Source organism: Erpetoichthys calabaricus, chromosome 8 (genome assembly GCF_900747795.2).
Source record: "Erpetoichthys calabaricus chromosome 8, fErpCal1.3, whole genome shotgun sequence".
Lineage (NCBI taxonomy): Eukaryota > Metazoa > Chordata > Cladistia > Polypteriformes > Polypteridae > Erpetoichthys > Erpetoichthys calabaricus.
The window spans coordinates 101,735,637-101,748,977 of NC_041401.2; the positions used below are offsets into that span (position 1 = coordinate 101,735,637).

Here is a 13,341-nt window from a genome sequence, read left to right on the forward strand (position 1 = left end):
AAATATAAAACATTTTCCTTAGATTCATTTACAGCAGTAAGCTATGGTGAATATGAATGCTATGCTATGGTGAATATGGATGAATGTGAACAAAGTCAAATGCCTTACAGGACAAATGTTGAATGAGAAAAGTGAACAAGTAGTTTTGTAAGCTAACCAAGTGTGAAAAAACTACCTTTGCTATTTCGTTGGCCAACCAACATATTTTTTTAAATTCTGAACTATATTTTAAACAGTCTTGCTGGATTAATACTTTCATTACTAGTATACTTACGTTGGATATCATTTAGAGGCCGCAACGTTTCTTCAGAGGTAAGCAAAGACTTGCACTTCATGGCAATATCCCGTTCAATAACAGACTTGGCTTTGTTTGCTGACACTCTTGTTAAGTATTCCATTCGTGCTGTGAACAAATTTTACGGAATCTATGTTAAATTTATTTTGCACAGCATAAATATTTATAGTGGCAAACATTAATTATGATAATAACTACAGAAAACAGAATATACATGACCTTCACATCTGATGAGAATTTCTTCTCAATTAAGTCAATCCAAAACACAAATGGGCCCATAACTGCTAGAATGGTTGTGGTAACCAGGCAGCAGGTTACTATTTGAACTCTTCTGACTAGCTGATCACTATAATAAATGGTGGCACTGCAGATGGTCTACTGACAGCATTTATCAACTGCAAGGTCAACAGACCCATTGATTATAGGCTGCCTTTTTCCTCAGACAAGCATACAGTACATATGCATTAAGGTTAGCCTTTTTGGCCTAAGGTGAATATACACTGAAAAACAAGTAGACATAATTGGGCAGCGTTTTGGTAAATTGCTTTGAATACAAACCTAATAACTAAGTAATTTAGGCCTATTTGTTTTCTCCTTACAGGGTGTGTTAATATTTTTATTAAAATCCGATGTGAACAAATCAAACTGTTTAGGCTTAATAGCAGGTAGGGGGCCTAAACTGGGCCAACTGATCAGCAAAAATGGGCAACTGAAAATGTTTAGTGACCACACACAATCTCTGACTGTAGCATTTAGAATAGCGAGCTGACATTGGAAAAACAATTTAAAATACATTGGCAATATAAAAGCTTCACAAAGAAGGGCAAAGGTCCCAAAAACGAATTTAGAGCATAGAATTTGCAATCATATCCCCTCAGGCATTTGAATGTAGATTAATGAATGCATTTTCCAAATAAAATATTCACAAATAATCAACAGTAGACCCACTATTTGTGTATGCTCTATAACTTTAGATGTAATGTAATGTAATTAATTCCTTCGTGTTGTACCAACTCATTTCAAAAAAAGCTGACAGAATTACAGTATATAGTAAAACCAGTGCATGCTTTATTTCTCACTCAGTTGTTCACATCTCTTAGAGTACATTCTTATGCAAATGCATTGATCAGCAGCTGTGTTTATGATGTGCACATGAAAAATTCCAAGAATTGTTTGTTTTGGAATATGAGTTTTAAACGTACCCCTTTAGAAAGGGAGGTAAAGTGAGACATGAGACATGGAGCATGAAAGTCATATAGGACTGAGATGAAATTGTTCAGTTAGATATGTAAGGATTCTGTGAGGGTGAAGAGGATGACTGAAGAGTTAAGAAAATAGAATAACTTTGATGAAATACATAGTGTGGTGAGGAGAATTAGGCTATGGGCTGATCATGTGCAGAAGAATTAGGTGAATAAGTGGGTGAAAAGGTGTGCTGTAGCAGAGGTGGGAGAATATAAGTGGTAATGAATTAAATGTAATAGAGAAAAGGTCTCAAGACCATAGATGGCGGAAGATGAAACAGGATGGACAATCAGGCTTAACTGTCATAATGTAGATAATGGCTTTTATACCAGGTGTTGCTTCTATTTTATATTCAGCTTCACTAATGTATGAAATTTCTTGAGCTAAACTATTAGTACTGCTATTGAGCTGTTAGTAAGATAATTCAACAGATTATTTTCATTACAGTAATAAACTGTCCACAACCTACTTTGTTCTAAAAGTTAAGTGCCGAATTAAAAAGCAGCACACACAGTAATACTCTAAAAACAGAGTGGAGCAAAAATCTTCAGGAATGTGTAGTGTTAGTGAATTTCCTGAAGCATATAAAAGTGACATTGTATTAAATCTTACTTTTTGTGTTTGTCAAAAACAGTTTCCAGACAGTCCTTCGAATTTCTGATGGAAGAGGGTGGTTGAACATGATATGCAACTTATTTTTCATATCAGGCCACTTTTGTAGAAGATAAATCTAGAAGTGAAAGGAAAAGAAAAATACAGCAGGACAACACAGTTTTACTGAAGCAGTCTTTAGATAGATTCCACAGAGGTTCAGAGATTTATGATGTATTAAGTGAAATTGTTGTACCAGGCAATCAAATACCAGACAAACCAGTCCAACTCAGAAAACAATAGAGCTTATATCACAAATTAAAATTGATTGTTTGACAGTTTGGAGATTTATTAAATTAGTGACAATAGATACAAACTTCCTACTTTACAAGTTTAAATATACTTTCATGAATGAGAAAGAAAAAAAGAAAATGTTTTATTTTAGATTTAGACAAATTAACAAAATTATAATTCATCACAATCTCTGCGAATGAGAAAACAATCAAAATAAAGGTCTTTGGCTTTCCCTTAAAATCCAAGCAGAATAAATCTCATTTAATCTTTTTTCAGTTTTCTCTAATACTAACTTGTAAAATATGCAATTACAGTAATCCCTCGCTATATCGCGCTTCGCCTTTCGCGGCTTCACTCCATCGCGGATTTTATATGTAAGCATATTTAAATATATATCGCGGATTTTTCGCTGCTTCGCGGGTTTCTGAGGACAATGGGTCTTTTAATTTCTGGTACATGCTTCCTCAGTTGGTTTGCCCAGTTGATTTCATACAAGGGACGCTTTGGCAGATGGCTGAGAAGCTACCCAACTTACATTTCTTTCTCTCTCTCTTGCGCTATCTGTGATCCTAACGTAGGGGGTGTGAGCAGGGGGGCTGTTCGCACACCTAGACGATACGGACGCTCGTCTGAAAATGCTGAAAGATTATCTTCACGTTGCTACCTTCTGTGTGCAGCTTTTAACTATGCTGCACGGTGCTTCGCATACTTAAAAGCTCAAAGGGCACGTATTGATTTTTTTATCTGTCTCTCTCTCTCTCACTCTCACTCTCTCTCTGCTCCTGACGTAGGGGGTGTGAGCTGCCGCCTTCAACAGCTTTGTGCCGCGGTGCTTCGCATACTTACAAGCCAAACAGCCCTATTGATTTTTTTGCTCCTTTGAAGAGGAAGATATGTTTGCATTCTTTTAATTGTGAGACTGAACTGTCATCTCTGTCTTGTCATTGAGCACAGTTTAAACTTTTGAAAAAGAGACAAATGTTTGTTTGCAGTGTTTGAATAATGTTCCTGTCTCTCTACAACCTCATGTGTTTCTGCGCAAATCTGTGACCTAAGCATGACAATATAAAAATAACCATATAAACATATGGTTTCTACTTCGCGGATTTTCTTATTTCGCGGGTGGCTCTGGAACGCAACCCCCGCGATGGAGGAGGGATTACTGTAAATGAAAAGGGACAAGCCCTGGAAGCAATCAAACTTTATTATGAAATCTACAAGCCATTGTTATAAAACTCATTCAGTCATGTTTTACAACATCAAAAGGTATTCTGAACTGAGTAGTCTGTGTATCCTTCTATCTGTGAGAAGCTTTGGAGGCTAATGTTGGCTAACAGTACACAAAGTAACACTACTGGCACTTCAGACTAAGAGATATTATGAGCATATTACCAATATGTTTGTAGCTGTTTAGCCTAATAACCTACAGTAAAGGCTTAACTACAGTTTCCCGAGCCCAAAAGTAGCACTACAATCTCTCTATTTATAAAAAAAAATCTTCTGGGAAGCAAAAGCAAGGCTACGATACGTGATCTTCTCGAAAGACATTTAAAAGACCAGCGAGACTTGCCACGGTGCGTCTTGCGAGGACCGTAAACATGAGACTTGGTGCCAAGAGAATGTCCCAGGGCCGTAGCAAAAATGACAGCGGCTGTACACTTTAGAAAGATCGAAGGGCAGCGCGACAGCAGCCCCCCCGCCGACAATGCGAGAAGCATTATATGTCCTGCAAGAAAGAATTTAACGACACCCGGGGCCAGAAATAAAGGAAAAGGATTGTTTTTACAACATCATGTGAGACCAGGCAGTGAGCCATCATTTAAAAGGAGTCCACAGACCTCTAACCAAGCAGTTGTTGGATTGCTTTTGGCAGACAAGCATCATGTGCTCCCAGCTCTTAAAACAACGAAATGCGACAAGCAGAAGAGACAGCTCGCAAGCAGCAGAGAGACAGCAAATGATCCAAAGACATATCCTTAGCGTGTATCCAGACGTCCCCTCCCCCCCTTCACAACACGAGCAGCATTAAACGTCTGGCAAGAAAGAGATGTAACCACGCACGTGGCCGAAAATAAAGGACAAGTATTGTTTTTACAAAAGTTTTTAAAGTAAAAGTGAAAATACATGCATATGTAACAATTCCCAAGAAAATAACAATCTCTTTAAATTGTAGATTGCCTGCCTAAGGTAAAGTCATCCCTGATGAATGGGGATGTGGAAATGAGGGGTCCTTTCATTGGATTAGCGCTATTTCAGATGTGGAATGGCAAAATGGGGGAGGCAGCTTGATGAATGAGGTCTCCAGGACTTAAAACAAATCCAAATCATATTATGTGATATCATCTAATGTGAAATTCTACTCCGTACTTCTAATACTGTATTGAGGATTTATTCTGTGCATTGTACTGTATTGTGTTGACCCCCTTCTTTTTGACACCCATTGCGCGCCCAACCTACCTGGAAAGGGGTCTCTCTTTGAACTGCCTTTCCCAAGGTTTCTTCCATTTTTTCCCTCCAAGGGTTTTTTTTTGGGAGTTTTTTCTGGTCTTCTTAGAGGGTCATGGCTGGGGGGCTGTCAAGAGGCAGAGCCTGTTAAAGCCCATTGCGGCACTTCTTGTGTGATTTTGGATAATATAAAAATAAATTGTATTGTATTGTATATCCAGTAAACCGAACACAGGGGTGGGCGAGCGAAGCGAGCAGGGGGCAGAGCACCCTAGTATAGCAATATAAATTTCCCAACAAATACATTAAATGAAATCAGTACAATAGCTTGACAAATGAGATGTAAAGGTTTAACAACATTGCTTTTAATTATGCAGATCATGATACTGTCCATGAACAAATACACTTAGGGAAATTATAGTTGCAAAATTCTCTATATCATTAAAGAACAATCTTTGTTTCTTAGTTATTTAGACATGAACCTGAAAATGGATACACTGGTACTTCTCACTGTAAGTCAGGTTTTTAATATTTACATTTTTGCCTTGCCTCCACAGTTATCCACAGCTCACAATCTTAGTGAGTGGCAAGAAATACTACAATGTTATCTATAAACAGAAAGTCAGCACCATGCAAGTGGTATGATGGTTAGCATGTTTCCCTTGCAAACAAAAAAACTTAATTCAATTCCCACCCATTACACTTGCTTTCCTTCACTATTTTTGTCATTGCCTCAAGACTTTATAGGTTGTTTTACCTCTGTAGTTTCTCTTCTAACCTGTAGAGGACCCTTTGGTATAACCTGATTTTCCTTTACTTTTACCTTTCCGCCTTTTCTCATTTTCTGTACCTCAGTGAGTGTTAATAAAAGGACCCATTTATGTATATTAATGAATGAGAGACAAAAATAATAACCTTACCATTCCTTCCCTGACGTGGGTTTGAAAGTAGACGGAATTAGAAGAGATGCTGCTGCTGCCCTCTTCTAACTGCTTGCCAACATATGCACGGAGCTGACTCTCTAGGCTGGAGCGGATGATACTCATCATTTCTTTATAAGCATTGCCTAGAAAAGTATTTTGAATATTTAATTTAAAATATAACAAACAAATTGGCATACAGGTTTAACCAACTTGTCTTAATACAAGCTCAACTTTAACAATTTCAAACCAAAACAAACTATAACTTTTACTATTTTATGATAATATAACTGATAGTTATTTTTTATTTAAAATGTTCTTTGGTACCAACTAATGTCAACACAGTTCCAACAACAACATTTATTTATATAGCACATTTTCATACAAAAAGTAGCTCAAAGTGCTTTACATAATGAAGAGAAGAAAAAGAAAAGACAAAATAAGAAATTAAAATAAGACAACATTAGTTAACATAGAAAGGAGTAAGGTCCGATGGCCAGGGTGGACAGAAAAAACCAAAAAAAACTCCAGAAGGCTGGAGAAAAAAATAAAATCTGTAGGGGTTCCAGGCCACGAGACCGCCCAGTCCCCTCTGGGCATTCTACCTAACATAAATGAAATAGTCCTCTTTGTAGTTCGGGTTTTTCACGGAGTCACTTGATGCTGATGGTCATACAGACTTCTAGCTTTTAATCCATCCATCATCCATCCATCCAGTTCCACACAACACATATTTCATATAGGTATAAACATTAGAAAAAACATCCATCCATTTTCCAACCCGCTGAATCCGAACACAGGGTCACGGGGGTCTGCTGGAGCCAATCCCAGCCAACACAGGGCACAAGGCAGGAAACAATCCTGGGCAGGGTGCCAACCCACCGCAGTAGAAAAAACATTTTTACTTTTAGTAAATATGTTAGTGATGATGTGTTCATATTATCTTTATATTTGTATGCTTATCCAATGAATGCAAAGGAAATTATAGGCAAGGCATCATTATCTAATAGTACAAAAGTCAGTCAGTCATCATCCAATCCGCTGCATCCTAACAGAGGTTCACGGGGGTCTGCTGGAGCCAATCCCAGCCAACACAGGCAGGAACAAATTCCAGGCAGGGCGCCAGCCCATCGCAGTAATAGTAGAAAGCTCTACTTTATTTACTTTTAACAGGCAGTTGGAATTAAAGCACTATATTCTGTAGTGTTTAAAATATAAAAAAATTGTAACTAAAATGGACTGGAAGATTCTAGAGACTGGAATCACTTCTGATGTGCTGGCAAGTTGAGTTCTAGACTCTCTAATTTTGGTGGAGGGCAGCTATGGTAGAAAAGTGCTCAACTGCATTTTTTTTGTATGTACTTTTATTATTTTAAAGAGAATGGTGGGGTTATTTGTTGATATGGTATATTTTTTTTGGGAAATTGGAGTCATGGCTTTTTAAAGATATGGTGCTTTTTCATATTCAAATCCACCCATCTATTTTCTTAATCCTAATCTGAATCCTAAACTAATCTGAAAAAGGGTCATGCTGGCAGGTGTTTTTGTTTGTTATTTTAGGAAGAATTTAATAATTACACAGCACAACATAATAACATATCCTACAGATTTCCATATTGTATTAACCCCTTAACCTTTACAATCCTCTGAGAACTTAAAAAGTGCATTTCACCACATACTGAAAATTTACCTCTTCGAATGGTTTTTGCAGCTCGCTCCAAAAAGAGTGTTTTTTCTGCTTCTGTGAGATCAGTGAAGAGATTAACATGACTTTCATTCAGTTGCTGTTGGACAGCTTCAAATAGCTCAGCTGTAAATGCTTTCCATTCCTAGTGATCGAAGATATAAAATCAAATAAAATGTTTTTATGTTTCAGTTGTACCTATATTTTGTCACCCTATGAATTTATGATGCATAACTAATTAAGCTATCTTAAAATTTTTCACACCGAGTCTTACAAAAATTGTCTTTTGCAACCTATATTACTTTACATTATGAATCCAGCATTTTATTGCCTTCACATATTAGTGAATACAGAAAATAAACAGAACAAATATTAGAACAGGAAAAGGTACAGCAGATTGAGAAAAGTATGATTTTGAGACTGATTCTGATGGATGGGCCAGATAAAGCTTCAGAGGCTGACATTGTTGGAGAATATCCTGCAGTTACCCCTACAAAACTGAACATCACTTTGATTAAAATAATTATGTTTTTGAATAATTTGATATTCAACTTAAAAAATGTTAGATTTACACTTTGTGATGTGAGTTCAGGAAGAAGTCATGTCATTTTAGACATTTGGAATTATTCTAAAAATCTAATGGAGTAATTTTAATCATAATCAATAGACTTCTAGGATTTTTCAGTACTAATAACGGTACCAAACTTAATTTGGATTGAGTAATTAATTTTGGGATTATCATGTCCACATACTTGCATACTGACACAATGATACAGGTATCATTCTGAAAGTGGTCAAATCATGGTCAAGGATATCTAAATGTGCATATCCTGAAATGTTAAGTTGAAATTTCTACAATGTCTGAATGCTAGCTCTGCTACCCATCTAAGACGGCTTGGAATCTAATAAGTAATTAAAGTTGATCTCAGCATTAACATTTGCTGTATACCATGCAATGCATATATATGTCTATGTTATATAACATTTGATATGGGATTCGTAACAGCAGTGTTTTAATGTTTGTGATGTGGAATCTATTGAAATGACAAATGTAAAGCATTTTATTACTACAAATGTTTGTTTTGCGCCATTTTTTGGAATGACAGACATCGGATGGACAGGTAATCGGATGGATGCACACACAGACACACGGACTCTTAGGATTTTATTAAGGTGGATATACAATATATACGTATATATATATACAGTAATCCCTCGCTATATCGCGCTTCAACTTTCGCAGCTTCACTCTATTGCGGATTTTATATGTAAGCATATCTAAATATAGAACGCAGATTTTTCGCTGCTTCACGGGTTTCTGCGGACAATGGGTCTTTTTACTTCTGGTACATGCTTCCTCAGTTGATTTGCCCAGTTGATTTCATACAAGGGACGCTATTGGCAGATGACTGAGAAGCTACCTAATCAGAGCACACAGTTAAGTTCCTGTGTGATGATTGGCTCACCGACGGAGTGCTGCATTAACCAGGAAGTCTCATCTCACTCATTCAGCATTAACGTGCTCCTGCTACTGCTTCAGGGGCCGTGTCCAAGCACCAACAGAAGATGCAAATGATTGCAGAAAAGGTAAAATTTTTGGATATGTTGAAGGAAGGGAACAGCTACACCGCTGCAGGACACCATTACGGCATCAATGAGTCCACGATTCTTTTTATTTAAAAAGGAGGAAAAGCATATAAGATCTACGGCCGCAGTGTCCTTTAACCAGGGCGCAAAATGAGTTGCAAGTGGACATGATAAGGCAGTAGTCTGGATGGAATCTGCTTTAGGGATTTGGATTGAAGAGTGCTGGAAGAAGAACAACGGCGGTGCTACACAGTTGCCTGAAGAGGCTCCTTTAGAAGAGCTGTAACGCTATCCTTTGTTGTGCAGTAAAATTAAACTCATCGTTATCGGACAAGTCGTCATGTCATTGTTGGTGAGTAACCATAATTAATTATCTACGTACAGTACTTATTACATGTACATAGTTTAGTGTCACTGTACACACATTTTACTGTATACAATTTTTCTTGCATTGTACGTATTTATTGCTGGTGGCCTGTCTGTCGTAATGGCTGTAACATATGTGATATCGGAGACGCTCGATATCTTTAAAATAATATTTAGGTTTTACTGTATATAAACTGTGTTTACATACATAATTTCAACGAATCTTACCTAATATCTAAGAGAATACAAAGGTTTTATGCTGTATAATTGTGCGGGAAATGTTTATAATAGTGTGGGAGAGTTTATAAGGGCTTAAAATATATAAAAAGAACCGCATGAACATATGGTTTCTACTTCACGGATTTTCACCTTTCGCGGGGGGATCTGGAACGCAACCCCCGCGATGGAGGAGGGATTACTGTATATATATATATATATATATATATATATATATATATATACAGTATAATAAAGATATATATATATCTTTATTATAAAAAAAAATCTTGGAAGGCTTGAAAGGAGACAAGACATGATTTTCTCGGAGACAGTTTAACATCCCGCGAGACAAGGCAGTGAGACAAAAGGACAGCTGCTATACAGGCTTTTAAATGTTCGAAGCGCTCTGCAACATGCAGATCACGCAGCACGGCAGCAGCAGCAGCAAGCCAACAGCTGATAGAGCAAAGAGGAGGTAAAAAAAAAGTATCACCGTTTAAGAGGGGGTTTCGGAGGAGCAACCGCATCTCCTTAGTGTGTGTTCAGCCCCCTCTTCACAATGCAAGCGGCAGACACGCAAAGCCCCCTAGTATATATATATATATATATATATATATATATATATATATATATATATATATATATATATATACTTATATACACACACACATATATATACTGTATATATATAGTGTGGCGGACGGCTGGGGCCCTTACCCAAGCCGGGACACCCTGACAATGGAAGGACCAGGGAAGAGAACTTTTTCAGGACATTCTCTTCCTCTGTAGATTGATCATTTTCATTTCCATTAAATGATGTGGCATCCTTTCATCCCTAACACATTACCCAGTCCATATCTGTATAGATATCCAGCAGGATTGTGTTTTCAAAGTGTTCCTTTAATTTTTGAGCAGTTTATATATATACTGTATATATATATATATATATATATATATATATATATATATATATATATACAGCATATGTGGGGATTAATAATAAAAAAGAAAGCCAAAGCAATGAAGCCAGTGTATGCTTAATAAATGCCATATGACTCTGAGCTATCTGCAGACACCACCATTTACTGTACTGTATACTTCACTTCACCTCGAACTGGAGTGTTTACTTTAGTGACATTAGTTTGCTTTGTTTCATTTTCAGGTTCTCTGAGACCCAGACAGTACACCAGTAGGAAACTGGGTGAATGAGGAATTATTCCAAACAGTTGACAATAATAAGGCAACTCAATAAGATGTTGCCTCAATTATATTTGCATCTTCTACATAATTGGATGTCATGTACATTCAAAATTCTGAAAAAAACATTACAAATTGTATACAGTACTTAGAGCTCTGATTAGCTCACATATTAATTTAGCTCATATTAATTTAACATACTGTGTCCTGGATCTCCCACAGGGTCTCTGCCCATTGGGACATGCCTGAAGCAGACTCCAAGGGGAGCCAGTCGGGGACATCCTTTTGACATGTCCAAACCACCTCAGCTGGCTCCTCTCTACCTGGAGGAGCTGTGACTCTACACTGAGGCCCTCTCTTACATGGAGTATTAGCCCAATAGCCTTGGGAAAAAAAGGTAATTTCTGCCACTTATAGCACTTGGGATAAAAGGGTCGTGTTTGCCAGCAAGTGCCTGGTGGTCAATGCTATAGAATGCCATTTAGCTCATAGTTTCCTCCTCTCTTGTGCTGAATGCTGCTGGGAGGAGATTCAACTCCTTGTGACACAGAATTGTAATAAGTAGCTTTAGAAAATTAATGGATACATTTTCTTCTTTGGTGGTGTGTTAAAGATAATACGGTATATATTTATTTTTGGAGCATTGTTTACTAGAAGTAGTCCTGCATAATTGTCCCGAATGAATTAGATTAATTAAAGCAGTTAGCTAAATGAGATCAAGAAAAGAACACAAATCTGGAAACAAATGTATTATGGAAACCACACATTTTGGTATCATTCATCTGAATGTGGAAATACAGTACACTATTTATGATCCATGCATTTTGACGATTAAATCGCATCCTTCTGAAGCTACAGAATTTCTAATTATGAATATCAAACAATGAGTTATCAATATACATTATGTTAAAAATAATGATCATTTAAAGACAATATAATGCTGATGATATTTGCAAGACAGTACATGCACCTCTGACAAAATGTTTTCAACAAAATAATATGTTACATTTATAATTATAAAATGTTTTTATGGTATCTGGAAGAATAATGATTCATTCCTTAGTCTGAGATTTTGAAATGTTACTTGCACTTATACATCTTCATAATGAAATTCGCAGAAAACATGGCCTAGGTAATGACTGATTTATATACAGAATCCCTATTTTTCACCTTAACTTACTTATCTTTAATAGAGATAAAAAATGAATGATACATATTTAAAACTGGAAATTACAGTACTTTACATCCTGGGTCTACTCAGTATTGAAGCTTAAGTGACAAACCAGCTGCTGTTTTACAAGGCTGAACCATTAAGCTAAAAACGACGTTATTAGGAGCAAGTGAACAAAAGAGGGAAAAATGACACTGCAACAGGTCAATAGTGCATACACTTCTCTCTGGAGTGACTAAAGTTGCTTTTGATTTTTATGCTGTTTTTACCAGAAAGATAAGATACCACATCAGGAAAACAGTTCTGCAAGGAGTGTCTGTGAAGCATTCTAGTGATTTTTACGTCAAAGTCGGCCTTGAGGAACACATGTATCAAATGGTTTTCATCCCTACCAGTGAGTTCCAGAGTTTGTTCCTGTTCTTGGTCTTTAGTATTTGTGTGAAGTGTGTGCTAAGGATCCATGTACAGTATTTTGAAGACAATATCATAACATTTTCAAATCACATTATTCAAAGTCAGGGTCATTGGGAAAAAGGCAAGTAAAGAGCACTGAACAGGATACAGATCCATCACAGGATCCACTCATGTACCACCGGAACACACACGTACCTCTTTGGGGATGAGGCAAGAAACCTCCATTCACACATAAGCCGAAAGTGCAAAATTCACACTAGATGGGTGGATTGGAATCCAGCATCAACCGTTGCCTTTTACGTTGTCCCTAGCTAACCCGAACAAACATAAGGGCTACCTGCGTACCTGCGAGTTTTCCACGCTGTCTTTCGACGTGATAATCCAGAACGGGGCGCCGCCGCCTGCCTCCATTGCAGAAGTTCGGTAGCAGTGCATGCGCGGCAGTGCCACCAGACGCCGTTGCCATGGAGAGAAGGCCACGTGCCCTATTCGCCGACATACATTCCACGGTCCACAAGTGGGAGTGTCGTGTAGCTCGACAGTTGGCACTGGAGCTCTGTACAACTGTCTTCTTTTCTTAAGCTAAAACGCTCCAGTTTCACATTTATTCTTTATATATAGTGCTAAACCACAACCGTAAAATATACGACTCTGTCGCAAATGGCTTTGGGGTCGCGGGTAGCTGTTGTTTCGTGCGGTAATGTGTCGCTGTGAGACGCGAGTATTTCGCTAGTTCGTTATCGATCGTCCCAGATTATTGCTTCATAAAGGTCCCAGATCAACTGTTAGATTAGCGATCTTTCCACCATGGTGAACTTTACCAATAAACACCTCCCCACCTTCTTAGACATTTGCCGTCGTTTCACCAAGTGATTCACCCCCCCCCCCCCCCCCCATTTGATTCGTGAATAAA

General features: G+C 37.6%; 1 protein-coding gene across 1 annotated transcript in view; it reads right to left on the bottom strand.

Annotated features, from left to right (window-relative positions):
• LOC114656710 (uncharacterized) overlaps positions 1-12,859 on the bottom strand; it is a 53,046-nt gene extending 40,187 nt beyond the window's left edge. The window contains exons 1-5 of the mRNA XM_028808337.2: positions 12,774-12,859; positions 7,481-7,619; positions 5,791-5,936; positions 2,153-2,270; positions 275-403 (exon numbers count right to left, since the gene is read on the bottom strand). Of these exons, the coding sequence (XP_028664170.1) occupies positions 275-403; positions 2,153-2,270; positions 5,791-5,936; positions 7,481-7,619; positions 12,774-12,839 (598 nt within the window). The 5' untranslated portion in view covers positions 12,840-12,859. The remainder of the gene's footprint in view (positions 1-274; positions 404-2,152; positions 2,271-5,790; positions 5,937-7,480; positions 7,620-12,773) is intronic.
• Positions 12,860-13,341: the final 482 nt, after the last annotated feature.